The sequence below is a fragment of the Loxodonta africana genome, chromosome 13 (genome assembly GCF_030014295.1).
Source record: "Loxodonta africana isolate mLoxAfr1 chromosome 13, mLoxAfr1.hap2, whole genome shotgun sequence".
Classification (NCBI taxonomy): Eukaryota; Metazoa; Chordata; class Mammalia; order Proboscidea; family Elephantidae; genus Loxodonta; species Loxodonta africana.
This window is the reverse complement of record NC_087354.1, coordinates 75,026,046-75,046,610: the sequence shown is the minus strand read 5'-3', so window position 1 is coordinate 75,046,610 and position 20,565 is coordinate 75,026,046. Positions and strand designations below refer to the sequence as shown.

Below are 20,565 nucleotides of genomic sequence, written 5' to 3'. Positions count from 1 at the left end.
ACCATGAAATTTTGTTATTAAGACTTCATAACTTTGCATTAAGCAATTCCTCTAGTTCCCAGTATTTTCTTTAAAATTTATGCAGATTTTTTAGGCCCCAGGATGCTCTGTTAACCCAGAACTGAAACCATTCCCCAAGCCTGCTCTTCAAAGATTAGACAAAAAATAATACACGTGAGAAAGGTGCTTCTTAGTTCAATCGGGTATACGAGACTAAATGGGCAGCTCCTATCCAAAAGCAGGATGAGAAGGCAGGAAGGGACAGGAACAGGATGAATGGACACAGGGAACCCAGGGTGGAAAGGGAGAGAGTGTTGTCACATTGTGGGATTGCAACCAATGTCACAAAACAATGTGCATAAATTTTTGAATGAGAAATTAACTTCAGCTGCAAACTTTCATCTAAAGCACAATAACAAAAAAAATTATGTAGATTTTTAAAAGAAAAATGCCTTACCTCCTCCCTATTTCTCTTTGTGACTAGGAATATACTATGTATGTATTCCTGGAAGGGGTTGGTAAAGGGAGGAGGATATCAGACTCTGATGAAAAGGTGAGAGGGATGACTAGCAGTTTTACCTCAGACTAACCTTGTCTACTTTATATTTCCTCCAGTCACTCATTCCCCAAACAACTATTTATCAAATGGTCTCTACACAGCGGAATATAATACAAGGCAGTGGAGGAGACAGACAACGACAACCACGGGAATAAAATAACTTCAGATAATACATAATAAGTTGTTGCTGTTTTGAAACCAAGGGACTATAGAAAGGGGAGACCACTTCAGAGCACTGACTGAGCACAGAGCGCAGAGCAGTGGTGTACCCGTGGCCCGACGCCAAGGAGTGTCATCCACCCTCTTAGCTTTGGCATCTCCACGTACCCAACACAGTCAGCCTCCTACAACCAGGCTGGGGCCTGATGAATCTGGGAAGGCCTTTTGTCCTAGTTTTGTTCCTGGCCCCATCACAGTCAGTTTCCACAGATGATGAACCATTGATTAAAAAAAAAAAGATCACAGCTGGAAAGACAAACTGTTTGATGGGTGCATACATTACTAATTTTCTCCCGAAGGCTTCTTTCTGTGTAGGGTTCTCTAACAACATTTAAAGCTCAATAGAACTGTCTTCATGGGTAACGACAAATTAAAGTCTACTCAATTATGATTTAATTTACTCATTCACAACCCAGCATACATGCTTACTGGAATCATCTGAGGAACTTTTAAGAAATATTTTTGCCCAGACCACACCCCATATAGCCTCAAATGGCTGATTTGGGCAGGGCTTAAAAACTCCCTGGGTGGTGCTGTTGCAGAGGCAACACTGAGAACAGGTGCGACTAATTATCAGGCATAACTCGGATAAGAACGTATCGCCTACCTAAACCAATGGTTCTCGAAGTATGGTCCCCACACCAGCAGCATCAGCATCATCACCTGGCAACTTAGAAATTCAAATTCTTGGCTCCCACTCCAGACCTACTGAATCAGAAAAGTCTGCGGGTGGGGCCAGCAATCGGTTTGAACAAGCTTTCCAGGAAAGCTGACACACACTAGTGTTTGAGACCACCACTTGCTATAGACTCAACTCCAACTCATGGCGACCCGTGTGTGTCAGAGTAGAACTGTGCTCTATAGAGTTTTTAATGGTTGATTTCTTGATGTCGATCACCTGGCCTGGGTGGACTTGAACCTCCAACGTTTGTGCTAGTAGCTGAGCGTGCGTTAACTGTTTGCACCACTCCAAGTCTGGAGAACTACTGGCTTAAACCACCAACCTGTCCTATCAGCAGTAAACTTTAATGGAGATACAGGTATAAACGCCCCACACGTGGCTTTCTTGTTCTGGAAAGCTTGGTTGCCACAGTTCTCTTTCACTGTATTCTGGCCAGAGTCTCCCAGGGGCTCAAGGCTTCAGTGGTGATTTCTAAGCTATTGCGCTCTGCTGAGAGAGTTGGCAGTTGCCACACAAGCCTTTGGCATCCAACTCCCTGACCCCTGATTTGTATCAAATTCATCCATAATGCACTTAGAGAACTAGAGGAGAGAGTGACTCAGGGTGGCCAGGGAGAGGGCTGGAAATTGGTAGAGCATTGATTTTCAAACATGGCCGCACATGGAGTCATCTGGATCACTGCGAAAAATATTGAAGCCTACTTTCCACCATCAGATATTTTGATATAATTGCTTTAGGGTGTGGCTTGGGCATCAGGAGTGTTAAAAGGTCCCCAGGTGATTCTAATGTGCACCCAAGGCCCAGGAGTACTGCAGAGAATTCTCGGTATGTTTTTACCCACCTTCCTATAGGGTCGCTATGAGTCGGAATCGACTCAACAGCAACAGGTTTGGTTTTGGTTTGGTTTTCTTTCTAACGCTGTCTGGATCTTGGCTGAGGTACAGGGGAGACTGAAAGTGGGCTAGAAACTGGGCTGGAAAGCTTGGGTATCCTGAAACGCAAAAAAGATCAATTACCTCACAGAGCAGGAGAGGTTGTGAATCCTGGACCTCTGACCTCTATTTTCTTTCACTTCACTATCTGAGTTATAAAATTGTTTCAACAGTCTCCATAATTAACGAGTGTAAGAATGGGGCTCCTGAGAAGTGAGGATGGTGCGACTATGTCTCACATACTTTGGGCATGTTATCAAGAAGGATCAGTCCCTGAAGAAGGACATCATGCTTGTTAAAAGTAGAGGGTCAGCAAAAAAGAGAAGACCCTCAAAGAAATGGAATGACACAGTGGCTGCAACAATGGGCTCAAGCATAACAACAATTGTGAGGATGGCACAGGACTGGGCAGTGTTTTGTTCTGTTATCATAGGGTCACTATGAATCAGAACCGACTTGACGGCTCCTAACAAAAACAACAACAAGAAGAATGGGGCATCCAACCAAGGCCGACACACTTTGGGATATCCTGAGTTTAATAACATTCTTTTATAATTGTTTAATTTCATGTTGCACCATCAGTGCGGCAATCTTCCAGTGGTATATAATACTTTTTTTTTCCCACGTTAAAAACTAGAGTTTGGTTGCACATTTGTTCTACTTTCAAAAAAAGAGAAGTTTGCTAGTTTCTTCAGCAAGAAGTGGAGTCGGTTCCACTGCGTGGTGACGCTCGCGGCAGAGATAAGGAGGGCGGTGTACTCTCTCCTCTGCTGGAGCGGCTGGCCTCATCTAAAGCATTTTTTTCCCCATTTTCCCATTTGTAGGGATTCTCCCCAGGGTCCTGGACAGATGTGTGAAATATGAGTCCCAGATGTGTTTGCATAAATATTGTCAATCAACATTTGTCATGGATGCCGTACACCACGCAGTTCATTCTCTGGTAATGACATCTCCTGTTTCAGGACTAGAAGGAAACTGTGTACTGCATCTTCTTTTCATCATTCACACGACCACTTCCACGTGATGCTAATAACCCTACAATATGGAGCCGTGTGAGAGAGAAATTGGCGGAGTTTGTGTGGTCACTTGAGAGAGAATCATGACTGGGCCACCCAAAAGGCAGAGCTTCTGCAAACCCTGCACCCAAGAGGCCACAAGCCTCAGGCCCTCACACCCTGATCCAGGAGTCAACGGTCACAGGCAGGGCACAAAGTCACCCAGGCAGGCCTGCACCCTGCCTTCTGCTTTTAGCATACTTTCCTTATTATGTCTTCTTCGTTCTTCTCTTCTGTGTGTTTGCTTGCTGGTGCCACCCTCCTCACTCTCACTCTTCCTCTCTATCTCCTGCAGCTCCTCCAGCTGCCTCAGCCCGCACCCCTGCTACCCTGAAATATGTCCAAGTTTAGATAAGAAGATACAATAAAGAAATGAGGAAGTTATACCAGGCAGATTAACCACCCGGGAACAGCAGAGAAACAGATAAAACTAGAGATGAGGCAGGAGAGTGAGTGATGGACAAAGAGAATAACAAGTATACCAGCCCTGGGATGTGCCTGGCATTCTATGGGTTACAAAGCATTTTCACGTTTATTGTTTCATTTGCTCTTCATACAGACACTGTGGGACAAGCAGGGCAGAAGGCTGAACATTTTGACTTTTAGAAAAGTGAGGGTTAAGAAGCTGAGGGAGTCTTCCCAGATCCCATGGCTAGTGAGGGCAGCGCCAAAGTCTCAAGGCCAGGTCTTCTGAATCCAAATCCAGTCTTCCTGCCATGATCCCAATGAGGTGTCCACAGAGTCCTGAAGCACAACACAAGAAACACTCCTAAAGGAGAATGAAGAAAACCGATGACACAAGGGAAAGATTAGTCCAAAGGACTAATGGACCGCAACTACCACAGCCCCCACCAGACTGAGTCCAGCACAACGAGACAGTGCCTGGCTACCACCGCTGACTGCTCTGACAGGGGTCACAATAGATGGTCCTGGACAGAGCTCAAAAAAAACCTCACCAAACTCAGCAAAAAAAAAAAGACCGGACTCACTGGTTTGACAGGCCGGAGAAACCCTGAGTGTGTGGCCCCTAGACACCTTTTTAACTCAGTAATGAAGTTAGTACTGAAGTTCACCCTTCAGCCAAAGGTTAGATGGGCCCATAAAACAAACAACAGTAGTTCAGCTGTGTATATGAAACCAGATGGGCACACCAGACTAGGGGCAAGGACAAGAAGGTAGAAAAACTGGACAAATGCAAATGGGGAACCCGAGGTCAAAAAGGGGAGAGTGCTGACACATCGTGGGGTTGGCAACCAATATCACAAAACAATTTGTGTATTAGTTGTTTAATGAAAAACTAATTTGCTCTGTAAACTTTCACGTAAAGCACAATAAAAAAAAAAAAGAAGAAGAAGAAAGAAATGCTCCTGTACGTCCTGCAGGGAATATGCTCCAGACTCACTGGTTTCCCTAAAGAGGACACTGGATACCTGAGGCTGTAAAACATCACGTGTATCCAAGAAGCATGGAGTACCTCCTACAGGAAATCAGCATCGACTGTTATAGGCCTTAGCAAGTATTTCTTAGAAAAGGCTGAGGTCCACAGTGTCTGTATGAAGAGGCTGTATAGTGGTTTCAGAGGGCCCCACATCCACTGGGTCAAGAGATGCTGTTGGCCCACATGCCACGGGAGGAACAGCTGTACTGCTTTGGGAAAAAGCACCTCTCCCCCATCCCTGCCCTTGTGACACCTAGATTCTCCTGATTTCCACCTTGGTTTTGTCCACCCCTGATTTTCCTCCTAACCGTACTTCTGTTCCCTGATTGCCCACTCCTAGTTACTGACTCGATTCCAGAGCTTGCTCTGGTTTTCCTGCCCCGCTCTTGATTATATTTGACCTCTCCTCACATGCTGTCTTGGGATTGATCTCCTATGTCTTCAACTTTCCTCCCCTTCCCACCGGTGTGGACTAAGCCGGGTGTCCCACCACAGGCTCCCTGCATGTCCAGCCCTTCTCTGACTCAGCATCTGCCAATTCTCACATGTGAAAACAGCAAAGGACAGGACCAGGGTTGTCCTGGAGAGCCTTCGGAGATCAGATCACCAAGAGTCCTTTGGTGCTTCCCTCCCTCTCCCCATACCCAACACTCTTTCCACTTTTGAGACAAGCTGAAGGATGCACAGGGTATTTATGAAGCAACCTAAGTCTCCATCAATAGGAATGGGCTATGGTACATCCAAATAATGGGTAGAAAAATAAGACAGCTGTCTGTTTACAGACTCAGAATAATCTTCAAGGTTAAAGATTTGCAAGGAGCAGAAACCAAAAATGCACAGCTGTAGAGTCGATTCTGACACATAATGACCCTATAGGAGCGGGTAGAACTGTCCCATAGGGTTTCCACGGCTGGAATCTTTTCAGAAGCAGACTGCCACATCTTTCTCCCTCAGAGCAGCTGGGGGGTTCAAACTGCCCACCTTTTGGTTAGCAGCCAAGTGCTTTAACCACTGCACCACCAGGGCTCCTGCAAGGAGCGTAATAGTATATAAATTCTGCTACCGCTTGTTTTTTTTTTAAAAACCAAACCTTAAACCAAAAATGTTCTCTGCAGTCTTCTTTAAACCACATAATAGTTTGGCTTAACTAGTAAAGACTGTCTGCCTTGAGCGTTGTGTACTTTTAAAGAACTGTCTATAAGGGATCGAACTGACAACGGTAACTCAGAAGATTAGACAGGAACCTCAGGGGGCTGTGAGTCTATGTTAATGGGGGAGGAACAATTTGGAAAACGAGGGTGAGGATGGTTGCACAGCTTGAAGAATGTAACCAATGTCACTGAATTGTACATATAAAAGTTGTCGCATTGGTGCGTGTTTTGCTGGGTATAGTCTCAACAACAACATAGAAAATAAATTATGAAAACAGAAAAAATATCAGGAAATAACCCGCTTATTTGTGCATGGAGTCTCTCCGGAAGGCAGCAGAAACATCAGTTCTCTTGGAGCAAGTAACGGGAACGGTGGTAGCGAAACTTGCTCCTTCCTGAACTTAGCACCGCGTGTGTAGCACCTAGTCGAGAAAATGGGTTAAAAACAAGAGAAACGTTGTAGAATCACAGGAAATATTAGCTGCCGTGGAGTCTCATGGTACGCTCCATGTATAACAGACAAAACGCTGCCTAGTCCAGCGCCATCCCCATGATCGGTTGCACAACCTTTGTGATCCATAGGGTTTTCACTGGCTGATGTTTGGACGCAGATTGCCAGGCCTTTCTTCCTAGTCTTTCTTAGTATAGACGCACAGAGCCGCATGCAAGCCTCTGCTGACAGGTGGGTGGTGGCTGCACGTGAAGTACATTGACCAGAAATTGAACCCTGGTCTCTTGCATGGAAAGAGGAAATTCTGCCACTGAGCCAGAGTACCTGTTGGTGTGGAGTCAATTCCGTCTCATAGAGACCCTATAGGACAGAGTAGAACCGCCCTATAGGGCTTCCAAGGCTGTAATTGTTACAGGAGCGGACTGCTGTATCTTTCTTCTGTTGGGCGGCTGGTAGGTTCAAACCGCTGACCTTTTGCTTAACCACTGTGATAACAGGGCTCCCTGTAGAAATGTGGAAATAGATACCCAAAAAAACCCCAAAACCATCGCCGACCCATTGATTCTGATTCTCTTGGAAATAGATAGGCTACTAAGGAGATCACCTAGTCCAACTCAGTTGTACAGATAAGAACATTAAGCCGCTAAAGGATAAATAATTTGTCCAAATTCCGACAACTACTCCCTGACGGGGCTGTGTCACTTGGCACTTCCACTGACAAGCCTGGAGGAAATGCAGCTCCAAACCTTCTCATCAGCATGGCTGCAGAATTTACTACACAAATGGCAGCCTTGTAACCTGAGGTGAGACAATTGAGACTCAATGTCTTCGTTATAAAATGTGGACAATAAAGTTATTGTGGGATTAAATTAGATAATGCATGTTTATCCTAGAACCTAGCACATGCTAAGCATTTAGTAAATGCCAACTATTGTAATTAATTATTTTGAGGCTATTACAGAGTTGACTGGGGCAGGGAGGGCTGAAGGACAAATTTTAGGAGTCCCTGGAGCTGAGGACTTGCTGGGTAAAGGAAGCGTGAGACAGAAAAAGAGTCCTCAATCTAAGTATCGTTTATTCAGATAGCCACTAGAGAACCTAAGAAATCAAATGACTTTAGCGTGGAAAACATATGTGAAGATGTGTATGAGAGGGTGCTGTGAAGAGAACTTCCTGGCCCTTCACTCTGCAATGCCAGCAACGGCCACCCGTGACCAGCGCTGCTTCTCATGCTGAACAGTAAATGACACAACCCAGGACCGCTTGGTGTGCTTCTTTATGTTTCTCTTTCAGTTTCAATTGTCCAAGCACCTTCATTATTCTTGCTAGCTATTTCCTTTCTTATTTTTTCTTCTTCTGGGGCCAAGGGTCAAGTGATGACTCAAAGCTCTAACTGTTCTACTGGACACTTTGCTCGCGCCTTCCTTGGAGGGGTGCTGAAAAGATCGTCTCGTTCTGCGCAGTGTTGCCTGGGCTGAGGTGCTTCAGAGCAACAAGACCCCAGCAAAGCTCAGGTTTCCGGGAATGTTTCCCCTCCCACTCCTCATGCCGGAAAGCTACCTTCTAGTACAGGCTGAGGGGCGAGAACATGAGGTTCGCCACTTTATGAACAAACTTCATGATCTACAATCATTGATTGCTTCCCTCCCTGACTGGGAGTCAAAAGCATGGGTTCTGCGATCAGCCCTCCTAAGCTCAAATCTTCATGCTGCCATGTTAGCTCTGTGACCTTGGGCACGTCGTACAACCTCTTTTGTCCTAGTTTCCTCATCTGAAAAAGCGGTAAGGACAAAATGGATAATCCAGGCAAAAGGCAGAGCTTGGGGGTCGGCCCTCAGAAAGTCCTCAATAAAGATTACCCTGAAATAGTAGCAGTGTCTGCAGCAGGAGTAGAGGCAACGGAACTGACCTGGGTTTGCAGTGGTCATTACAGGATGAGCTGAAGGTCTTCCTTGTAGCCTGTTATGGTGTTGTCTACCATTCATTGTGGCCCGCTGAGGAAAGAATCATGGAAAAGTTCTTTCTAAACTGAAAGCTATGCAAACGGGGAATTCTGCTGCTTTAAACTATACAAGTTAGGCCAGGACTCACTTAATATCTAACTCTAACTTAGCTCCACAAGTTAAGCCAGACTAACTTAACGCCTAACTCTAACTTAGCTCTACGAGTTAGGCCTTGACACTATAGAAAGACAAAATTTGCTATCGCAGAGCCAATTCAGTATTTCTACCTAGCTTCATGATTGTGTGGTGATGGATTCTTTGAGTTGGGTTAAAACATAAAAACATTCATCTGGTCATAGTCTAATTATTTTGGTTATATATGTAACATTTCAGTCTCCCGCAAGACCAGGGAAACCCACCATAATGACTGTGGTAAGTGCCATCTGAAACTATCAGAATCAATTACAAACTACAGAGTATAGCTTACAGGTGTTCCTCACATGCATATACCAAAAGCGGGATTAAAAAAAAATTAATGTCTACCATTTATTGGCTTCTACCCTTCAGGTTAAGTGACTTTGTCCTATGCTTATAAGCCTCTGACATAAGTCAATAATATATTCACACATATGTTAAAAGCTTTTTTGTATCATGTATCACCCTGGACCAGCAAAAAAAGTTTTCCACCAGGATGACTTCCTCGTTGAAGTCATCCCGAGCGCAGAGCTGTAGTGACCAAACAGCATGGGCCACTGGTAGCCCAGGCCAGTACGGACTGAACGTGGGGGTGGGGCAGGGGTAGTATACACAGGTGCTGTTGTTGTAGCGTTAGCTACTGTTAAGGCGGCCTCCGACTCGTGGCGAACCACGCACAAAGGGATTGGACCGTCATAAGGTTTTCATTGGCCGATTTTTTCAGAAGTGGATCACCAAGCCTTTCTTCCTAGTCCGTCTTAGTTTGAAAGCTCTGCTGAAACCTGTTCAACATCATAGCAACACACCAGCCTCCATTGACAGACGGCGGTGGCTGCACGTGAGATCCATTGGTTAGGAATCAGACCCAGGTTTCCTGCAGCGAAGGCACGAATCAACCACTGAGCCACCACTGCCTCCATCACTGGTGGCAGTGACCCTTATTCCAGGAGGTCAGAGCTGGGGACCTTCCTTGGATACCCAGAGCCTATGGGAAAGTTTTTCAAATAGACATCCTTTCCCATCCACAGGATGATCTTTCAATACAATCTGAGGTCCAAACAGAATAAACTTGCTTATACCTTGTTAATAGGGAAAGTTCTAAAGATGCATCTTGTTAAATAAATTAAAATATTGGCATAGTTTCTTTAGTCTCTGAGGGAAATTTCCCTAGAGAATGTGAGATGCGTATCATTTTATTTTGCATCCAGCAAGATTGCTGTCAGATCATGTCAGTGGCAGACTCAGTTCTATAAAGAATGTGACGCCTGACACTGATCCCAATTTCCAAGACTTTCAGAGAATTCCTTTCCATTGATCGGGAACATTTTCATCAAAAATTGGGACACAGTGCATTTCATCACATCTAAAAGTGTTATGTGGCAGGTACTTAAATTTCAGTAAATATGAATTTTAATTTATTCAGAAATTTTGTTAAAATATCATGACATCTCTTTAAATAACAGGAGATTCCCTGGAATAGTATACAACTTGGCTTGGGAAATCGTGCTTGACATGACAAAGCTTCCCGATGCCCTTTGCTTAAGCGCCTCAAGTCTCTGGTCAAGGGTCAACTGCCTGCCTTTGTGAGAGGTTTATCTCCAGGCTCTGATTCCATGTTCCATACACTCCAGCTTGAGTTACATTTATGTTTAATCAGTACTGTGTCATACCAAACTGGAAGGCCAGGTACAATATATCAAGTGTATCACTGGATGCAGCTAGGATGAATTTAAAAATCATTGGAAGCATGACATACTGGCATTGTATCCATGGCACTCTCAGCTTTATGTGTTTTTCCACAGGTGATGAAGAGGACCCAGACCTGTCAACACAACTAACCTCAGAGAAGGAAGAAACCAATGAAGGGACTATTTTAAGCACACCTGCTGCAGCGACCACAGAAACATTTGCTATAGAGACGAATTCTACTGCCGTGGATACTGACGAGGCAAATCAGCTAGAGTTTATACTAATGGTGTTGATTCCATTGATTTTATTGGTCCTCCTGCTTCTGTCAGTGATACTCATTGGAACATACTATAAAAGAAAAAGAACCAAGAAAGGTAAATATTTAGTGTGGTCCTACTTCCAGACAAATGCTTCATGTGTTAACCAACAATCAACAAACATAATACTTTTTGCTTCTACACAGAGCCTTCTAGCCAAGGATCTCAGAGTGCCTTACAGACATGTGAGTATTATCTCAATTCTGCTTGGAGTTGGGGATGGGGTAGGAGAAGGAACTGAAATGTTTTAAAGTTAAGCAACAAGGACTACCTAAAATAGTAATGAATTCTTCCAGTTTTTAATGACGTCATATTCCTGTTTTTAATATTTTAGTATACTTTCAGCCTAAATTGAAGTTAAAAATATACTGCTACCATCTTTGTGAGTCTCTGGGTAGCGCAAACAGTGAAGCATTCAACTACTAGCTGAAAGGATGGCAGTTTGACCCCACCCAGAGGTGCCTTGGAAGACAGATCTGGCAATCTGCTTCCAAAAGGTCACAACCTTGAAAACCCCGAGAAGCAGTCCTACTCTGCACACAGAGAGTTGTCATGAGTTGGAATCAACTTGATGGCAACTAACAACAAAAAGCACTTTTGTACATAATCCAGGGGAGGGCTTTGTATAATCTTGGCCAATAGGTCATGAAACATTTCCCTGTTGGGAGAAATGGCGAACTGGCGAGGTAGTGGGTCAGATTAGGGTTAGGGATGGGAAGAACACGAGTCATCTCCACAAGAAGAGCATTCTTCCATCTGTGTTTATGTCACAGGTGTTATTTTGCTCTCCCCTCACCATCCCGCCTACAATCACAATTTGATCTTGGAAAGGCCTGGTTGAGACATAGCTCTTGTTCCCATTAAAGGTATGCTAATTTTTATAGTGAAACCACTAACTGGCTAAAGTGGACTTAATTTTGAAGATTACTATTAATCTGAAGGAAAATCCCCTAGGTCAGAGACACACTCAGAGTATCCAGTTTTGATTATATGAGCCTGAAATACTAGGTTTCAGGGTTGTTCTAGATCCAGGGTCACTATGAGTCGGAATCAGCTCGATGGCAATGGGTTCTAGGTCCAAAGCAGACTTCTGTACTTTTGACTCATGTTGGTAAAATGACTCCAATTTTTAGGTTTTTAAGTCGAAGTCTTTAAAGTCATTCAAAAAATTACACAAGGGATGAGGACTTTTCTAATGAAATACATATTCATACACTGCCAACAAGACTCCCTCCATGTCCCTCACACCCACTAACAGGGTGTGTCTGGCTTTCTGCCTTGGCCTGGGTGCCTCAGTCCCTCTCCTGGCACCAGAAGAAGGGAGACTTTACACTCTAGGTAGGAGCTGTAAGTGGTCATTTACGATATGTCAACAGATAAAGTGTCATTGTCCCCAGCATATAAGAGCTATGGGGAAGAAGCACTTAAGTATACTACCTTTTGTGGCAGGGGCTGATACAGTAGATTCTAAGAAAATAGTAAATTCATATGCTTTACCAGTATTTGAAATTTTAGGTGACCTAATGAGTCGGAATTGACTCAACGGCAACGGGTTTGGTTTGGGTTTGGTTTAATAACAGTGATCAGGTGGGAGGTCCTTTGTTAGCTAAAGAAAAAGCAAAGGGAAACAGAGCTACCTGCACCCCAATTTTTTTTAACCCCAGGGAAAGTAAGAACTGCCTGCCTAAAACCATAGCTCCACAGCTGGTCTTACCTAATTGGATATGTGTGGGGGTTTGGGGACATTCAGTCAAATGGTCATGCTCTTAGTCTCTGTCTTAGGCTGAGTTCTCTAGAGAAGCAAAATCAGTGAAGCATGTGTACAGAGAGAGAGAGATATCTCAAGAAAATGACTCCTGCAGTCATACAGGCTGGCCAGTCCCAAGTCTGTGGGTCAGGTGTCAGGCTGGAGGCTTCTCCTGACTCACACAGCTGCAGGGGCTGATGTACCCAAGATCAGCAGGTCAGACGGCAGGCAGCTGGCTCGAGTCCCAAGTCCCATTGCCATCGAGTCGTTTCTGGCTCCTAACAACCCTATAGGACAGAGTGGAACTGCCCCATAGGGTTTCCAAGGAGCGCCTCATGGGTTTGAACTGCCGACCTTTTGGTTAGCAGCCGTAGCTCTTAACAACTATAACACCAGTGTTTCCTTAATATAGCTACAGATGGTTAATTGTTTAACGGATGACAAAGACTAGCAATCACTGTTAAGTGAAGTCCATTCATTCATATTAACACTATAATACAAGTAAAAAAACCCACAATATTTAAAACAAATTTGATTGAAATGCAAATTTTTTTCCCTTAGAACTAAAACTCCTATACTGGGTCAAATCAGCATTTTGCTTGGAAAATTCCCAAAGGACTGTTTTGTGGGAAGGCATGGAAACCTGCATGCATGATGTCCCTCAGCAAGCTAGGAGCACACACATTTTTTTCTCTCCTGGCACACATAAACTAGTTGCCGTCAAGTTGATTCTGACTCACAGTGACCCCCTGCGTTTCAGTGCCCCATAGGGTTTTTAGTGACTGATTTTTCAGAAGTTGACCACCAGGTCTTCCTAGGCACCTCTGGGTAGACTTGACCACCAACCTTTCGCTTAGCAGCTGAGCACATTGACTGATATTCTTCTCCATCAGAAAACAAATCCAACAAGTAGGGAGGACTTGGTTAAAATTTTCAGAAAGAACACTTCGTCTGTTCAGACACTGTCTTCCTTCTTTGGGCCTGTCCTTTTCATTATCAGGAAGAGAGAACCATTGAGTAGTAACTTGATGTTCTGCTATCATTCTTCCTAGATCTCCATGCATTAAATCTGCAATTGTTATTATTTAACATTTATTAAGTGTCTGGATGTGCTGGGTCTCTCTCAAGGAGCTGCAGGGGAACACAGCTGGGAGTAAACCACTTTAGACAGCGCCATGGTTTCACGGTGCCTGGCTCTGCTCAGTACATCTCCAGAAAGAGAAGACCTCTCTTGCTCTGGGTTCAGCCTGGGAACAGGCAGAGGAAAGCAGTTTTCTGCTGTGCCCCTGAGCACCCCCCACCCCGACGACCCCGCTATCCAGCGCACAGAGGAGAAGAGCTGGGGGGCGTTGTCAGACTAAGTGGGTATAACGTCGGATCTGAACAGGCGGAATAAAGTGGCTTGGAGGATAGGAAATGGAAGGCCGCAGGAGGGAAAATGGAATCAAGTTGTAGGGCGGGGGAGGGGAGCCCGTATAAGGGCCACATCTGCCTCCTGGCTGTTGGGAAGGGAGTAGGTGGATATCAATAAAGACACAGACGCCAGGTGGAGTGGAGCCGGCAGGGCCTGGTGGCTGAGGACAAGTAATTGGTCTCCCTTCAGGTTTAATGCTCCGCTCTTGTGCGCTCGCCGGGATAGTCTGCTGTTGCCATGACGGCTGGGCCGGGGTAATGGCCGTGGGGCGGGGAAGACAAGGCCACAGAAGGCTTTTTGCTCTGCTTTAGTACTGATTACAGCAGCTTCACACATGGCACATCCGGAGCACTTTTGTAATGGGTTTTTAAACTTTTCCATCGTCTGCACGCAGGGCTAGCTTTTGCTCACCAGAAGCCTGCAGGGAACCCAGATTACAAAGATAAACCCATGTGCCCTAGTGCAGCTGTGGAACCACTTGCTCTGAGAAATTAGTTGGGGGTTATTAAGCAGGAAAAAAGGGGGTATAAGGAGGAGAGAGTGACAAAACAGGAGAGCCTTCTGAGCCTCCAGTGGGAGAGTCTCAATTGTGTGTGTGTGGGGGGCGGGGGGGTGTTATTTGAAATAAAATCCCTTAAAGAAACAGTCTGGAAATTTTAGATGCAAAATGTATACACATAAAATCTAAGAAGAAGATATTGCCCTCCCCCTGATCTAAGTATCTGAGGAGTCAAGCATCTGCAGGAAGCTTCAGAGGCCTGCGGTGGGGCAGGAGGAAATACCTACAGGGTATTTGCAAGGCCTGCAGTGAGGGTATGAAACTTACATCTCCCCCCAGCTTTCCTGGATTAGCAAGGCCATGAAAGCTCGCCAACCCACAGGAAATTACAGTGGCTCAGGCTGCCAGGAGCTCTGTTCCAGGTGCCCGCTGGTTGTGTTCCCTCACTGGGGGCCTGCATGTCTGCAAGCCAGACAAAAGGAGGCTTCCCACTGCCAAGGACCTGCTACAAAGTGGTTTGCCTTTCAATGGTTTCACATCCTTAAAGGTGGCGGTGGACCTAGGCTATTTCCTCGCTTGACATCATTGCCTCATTTTTCTGGGTGTGTTGGCCCCCTTTCCAAATAAAACAGAACTTGAGGTAGGGGCATCGGGCTCTGATTCTTGCCACACGTGTTCTGATCTATGTTAGAGCTGTTTCGCCCACTGTTACCTGACTGTCACCTCAAACAATAGCAACAAAGCACAGGGCTGTTTGAAGTTTCCCTATGATGATAAAACTAAGTCCAGAAGATTGGACATGAATTCAGCACTGAACATACAGACTGAGGCCTAGTCATCTAGTCAATAAATATTTACTGGGTGTTTACCACGTGCCAGGTTCTGTGCCTGCTGGATCGGGGCGGGGGGGGGGGGGGCGTCTGCCACAATGAACAGGGCAGACAAGATCTCTCCCCTTTTGGAGTTTACAATCTAGTAGAAGAGAATGACTGAACAAAGTCGAACAGGTGAATTAATCAATCACGGATTGTGACAAATGCTATGAAGGAAGGAAAAAGGTGCTGAGCTGGGGAATAATAAAAAAGATAAAATTGGGTGCCGTCTAGTCTACCCTGACTCATGGCAACCCTGTGTGTGTTAGAATAGAACTGTGCCCCTTAGGGCTTTCAATGGCTGAATTTTTGGAAAGGGATCTCTAGGCCTTTCTTTCCAGGCGCCTCTGGGTAATCCCCAATTTCCAACTTTTCTGTTAGCAGCCAAACGTGTTACTCCAATAGGAACGATGAGCCCTACCTAAGATAGAGACGTTGCTTCCAACCGGTTCTTCCTGGTTCAGTCATGGCTGAGGAAGCGAAACAGGAAGACTCGAATTTTTAAAATTGGGGTGAATCAGAGCGATAACTGGACTGGGAAAATTACGGGTCAAAGCCCTGCTAGAAACCTGATCTCCCTCTTAGAAAACAAGGGCAATGTACTCATGGCAACCAAATCTCTTGCCCATCAGGTTTTGAGCAGAGTCAGAAACAGGGGTGCCCGACTCAAAGATGGTGGCCAACCGTGACACTTTGAATGTGTGTCGCTCTCCACAGTCTGCCAATAATCCAGTCGCATGCATCAGGCTCCTTGAAAGGGGTCACTATGCCTCTTCTGGGTCTCCCATTCCAGGGCTTCAACCAGTAATTTTTCCCGTTCTGGTTATTGTTCCAGATCACCTAAATTGTAAAAATTCAAGCCTGTTCTGGTTTTGCTTTGTCGGCTACGACCAAACTGGTTTGAACCAATTCAAAACCCTGGATAGATGAAGACTCCCCAAGACTGGAAAGATCCAGCTGGAGCCTGTTCTGGAGTACCCGACTTTCTACTCCAGGACAAAGGAACAGTCTGTCACCAGGAGATGAAATAGCCATGTTCCTGAACTGGGACACTTTGCTGAAAGAGGGCAAGGAGGAAGTCCTCTTATTTAGCCCTTCCTGTCCCTCCCTTGTAGTCCCTGGGTGGTGCAAATAGTTAACACACTCCACTGCTAACAGAAAGTTTGGAGGTTTGAGCCCACCCATGGATGCCTTGGAGGAAAGGCTTGGCAATCTACTTCTGAAAAATCAGCCATTGAAAACCCTATGGAGCACAGGTCTACTCTGACACACATGGGAACAGCATGACTGGCGGGCACTATGACTTGGAGTCAACCAAAGGGCAGCTGGCTTGCTTCTCTCCCTTACCACTGTGTTCCTCTCTGTGAAAATGAAGAATAAAGAGGGATGAGCATCTGATCTGAAGCAAATGCTTCCAGGGGACCAATTATACCTAAGAGAAAACAGATTTCACACCCATTAGGACCTCATTTCCATATGGCACTCTGCACTTGCTTGACTTGGAGGTTTATTATTGCTCCTTTAAAATTGTGATTTACTTAAAATCACTTGTTTCTTTTTGTAAGGGAGATTTCAGCTGTTGAAATAAAAAAATTGTTCACAAAGCTAACATGACCTTCATATGTATTCTCTTTTAGATGAACTGGGAAGTGAAAACGTGAAAGTGTAAGTCTTCCCGATTGCTTCCAGCCCAGCTCAGTCGTCGACAAGAATGGTTAGGTAGACACTTAGATTAGGGAGCCACAGGCCCTTCTCAAGTGTTTTTGTTCGCCTGTCTTTCTTGCGGGGCTCTCTTGCCTCCCGGGCGCCCCTAGCGGCCCAGGGAGAATGTGCCGCGTTCCCCAAACCTCAGGACACTAGGGGTTGAGCAGGGAAGAGGGGCGGGTCTGGTTTATTTCATTGTCCCCAGCTCAGAAAAGAATCTTTCTGACTGCTACCCAATCCAAATGCATAGTAGTTCAATACTCTGACACTGGGTGTATTTCAAGGACATCGGTTCATTTATTCTGATTAAAAGTCGTATCACCTGGGAAGACACCTTCGCTGGTATTAGGGGAGGAGGGGATCCCAGGAAGAAGCGTGAAGTTCGCACAGCGAGAACCACCACGGGGTGGTGGGTGGCGGGGCTGGTGCGAGACAGAAGTGAAAGGGAGGGGTGGGTCGAGGGAGCCGGGGAGGGAGGGACGGAGGGAGGCAGAGATTCCACCGAAAGAGTGTTCTGGGGCGATGCCCCCCGCCCTGTCTCCTCCCTTTATTCGTTGTTTAGACATTTTTCTCACTTCCTGTCCTGAGCGTGACGCCTTCGCTGCGGCGCAGAGCTGGTGGTTCCCCCCGCCCACCTCCAGCCCCATCCACAGTAATCAGACGGCTTCTCTCCAGTCCTCTAACCGCGCTCCGAGCCCTGGCAAGGGAGGGCAGTGGGTTTCTGAAGTCAGCGGGTCCATTTCCCCAGAGAGAGGCCTGGGCGCTGGAGAAGGGCTGTGTGTGACAACAGTACCTTGTCGACAGTGGCCTCTTGACCTTGGGCACTGATCAAAAGCACCGAGGAAGGCCATGGGGTCGCGAGGAGTCAGAATCGACTCGACGGCAACGTTTTTTGAAAGGCTAAATGTGGCAACCCCCAGAGTAGCCGCAAGGTGGAAGCTTTAGTAGCTTTAAGGGACGGAGCGAGCTCCCCGGTTTCCCTTTGCTGTCCGCCGGCTGGGCTTGTGCGCCTTCTGTTTTTGGATCAGTGATATGATAGATTTAGATTTGAGTTTTATCCTTCGTTTCCGTTAAGAGTTTGATAGTGCTAAATAGGACAAGACCTGCCAGGCTGCCTCGGAGTTTAAGGCACTGAATCAAGTTCATTCTCCCCAAAGTCACCCCGGATGAAATTTGGCCTACAACACGTTCCCCCCGCCCCCATTCTTTTTGTTCTCTGTCTCTAGCCCTATTTTTGAGGAAGACACGCCCTCTGTCATGGAAATAGAAGTGGAAGAGCTTGACAAATGGATGAGCAGCATGAATAGAAACGGTATGTGGTCACCTGACGTTTTTACTTGTCTCTCTAGTAATAGAGGGCTGCCGCAGCTGTATAAATATCTCAGCCATATCCTGGAGCGTGGCAAAGCCTAATAAACTTGGATCTGACTGTCCTTAAATATCCAGTTTAATTGTTGCAGCAATGGTTTCCGCTTGTTTTTATTTCGGTACTAGTTTGAAATGGTCTTTTTCAAGCAGAAAGTTTTTTTTTTTTTTTTTCAAGCAGGGAAATCTCTGAGACCAAATTATCTGCAAAAAGTTAACACCTGGCACTACCTGGTATATTTATAGAACTTAGAGATCTATCATTTCGATCTATATGTGGATATAAGACTAGCAGGTATAACTTACATAGACCTGGTGGCGTAGTGGTAAAGGGCTCAGCTATTAACCAAAAGGTCGGCAGTCTGAATCCACCAGTCACTCCTTGGAAACCCTATGGGGCAGTTCTACTCTCTCCTGTAGGGTTGCTGTGAGTCAGAATCGAATTGAGGGCAACGGGTTTGGTTTTTGGGTGCTGCCCAATACGATAGATACTAGCCACATGTGGCTATTTAAATTTGAATTAATTAAAATAAAATAAATTCAGTACCTCAGTCACTCTAGCCACATTTCAAGTGCTCTGTAGCTGCTTGTGGCTAGCAGCCACTGTGTTGGACAGCACAGGTACAGAACATTCCTGTCACTGCAGAATGTTCTATTGGCCACAACACTATTACAGGTGATAATATAAGTATCATAATACAACTCAATTTCCAACTGATATCTGGAAGTAGTTGTAGTATATGTGCCTTACTTTTTATTAAATCAACAGTCCATTCTTCTTTTTCTATTCCTTTATAAAATAAGCAAATTATTTTTAATGCCCAAATTAAATTAATAAAATCACGGTTTATATTATCGTATCATTTGTATTTTTAACAATTACTTTAAAAAATACCCTGGGATCTGTCAGGCTCAACAATCTACAATGGAGTTTTCGAGTCATTTGAATTCAAATTATTGGCATTTGAATTATTGTACCAGGGGCTTATCAAGATGGGGTTTTCAGAAGATCAAAGCCACTCAACTAACTTGCATTATTTCTAAGTTTTTCATAATCCAATACTGAAGGGAGAATAACTGTGAAGTATTTTAGGATAGGACTGGGTCATTGAGATAATTTAAAAAAAAAAAAAAGTTATTTCATTTTCTTGTTTTTAGTTTATAAAAGTAATATATAATAGAATCTGGAAAATGGAAAAAATAGAAAAAAAGATTCCATCACTCAAAGACAATCTCTCTTAATATTTTGGTGTAATTCATTTTATTCCTGAGATAATTGTAATTACACTCACTAAAACCAGAAAACTGTCTCCGGCTGGTGCAAATGATAAGCACTCACCTACTAGCTGAAAGGTTGGCGATTCGAACCCACCCAGGCGCACCTTGGAAGACAGGCCTGGCGATCTGCTTCTGAAAGGCCACAGCCGTGAAAACCCTATGGAGCAACTCTGCACACATGGGCTGTCCATGAGTTGGAATGGACTCCATGGCAACTAACAGCAATTTGACAACTAAAGCAGTTATTTTGACACAGAAGTGATAGATCCAGTGGATTTTTTTTCCCCTCAAAAACAATGGGTAGTGTAATCCGAGAGAATTCTGATAACTTCAAGAAGGTTGATTGTTCCCCTCCTCACCTGCGTCTTTCTCTTGTGCCATCTGACTGAAACCATTCTGCAGACACCTCAGAACCTCAGACAGAGCGGTATCACCCCAGGGTCTGTCCTGAAACTTGCAGCTTTTGGGCTCCTACAGAGCCTGAATAACCAAGCAGAGATGAATCGCGCCCTTTCCAATAGGGCAGGGCACGTTCACGTGTTGTATCTGTGCTATTAGTGCTTTTTGCATTTCCACTGCCTGGCCATCGTCAATCTTCTAACCTCTAGAACTCGCCCGTGAGGCCATTTCTGCACAAGTAACCACGCAGATTAGCGAAATGCAGTGATCAGCCGTGTGGGTTTTGTGGAGAGGAAATAGAATTTCAGTGACTAACAATGACTTTGCTTTTGTTCTATCCTAGCCGACTGTGAGTGTTTACCTACTTTAAAGGAAGAAAAGGAGCCAAACAACAGCCCAAGGTACTTCTAATTTCTACCATAGATTATATGCTATGCGTTCAGGGGAGGGGGCTGGAGGCCACAGTGTGACAGTTCTGTGCACCTTCTTCGTGCCTGTAAGTTTCATGTGATATTTTACATGGATATACATGTGTATGGTGAGGAGAAAAGGAGGTGTGAGTTATGGAGAATAGAAGACTACAAAGAAAATATCCTAATGGCCCTTTATCTTTAGAAATGGATCAGTATTGGCATTTTCTTGCACTTCTAAAAAGA

The 20,565-nt window shown here is 45.0% G+C and overlaps 1 protein-coding gene across 4 annotated transcripts in view; it reads left to right on the top strand.

Annotated features, from left to right (window-relative positions):
• Positions 1-20,565, top strand: part of TMEM154 (transmembrane protein 154) — a 91,947-nt gene that overhangs the window by 17,021 nt on the left and 54,361 nt on the right. For all 4 annotated transcript variants that reach the window (XM_023557121.2, XM_064267582.1, XM_023557122.2 and 1 more), the window contains exons 2-6: positions 10,428-10,688; positions 10,778-10,816; positions 16,801-16,828; positions 18,094-18,179; positions 20,253-20,310. In XM_023557121.2, coding sequence (XP_023412889.2) covers positions 10,428-10,688; positions 10,778-10,816; positions 16,801-16,828; positions 18,094-18,179; positions 20,253-20,310 — 472 coding nt within the window. The remainder of the gene's footprint in view (positions 1-10,427; positions 10,689-10,777; positions 10,817-16,800; positions 16,829-18,093; positions 18,180-20,252; positions 20,311-20,565) is intronic.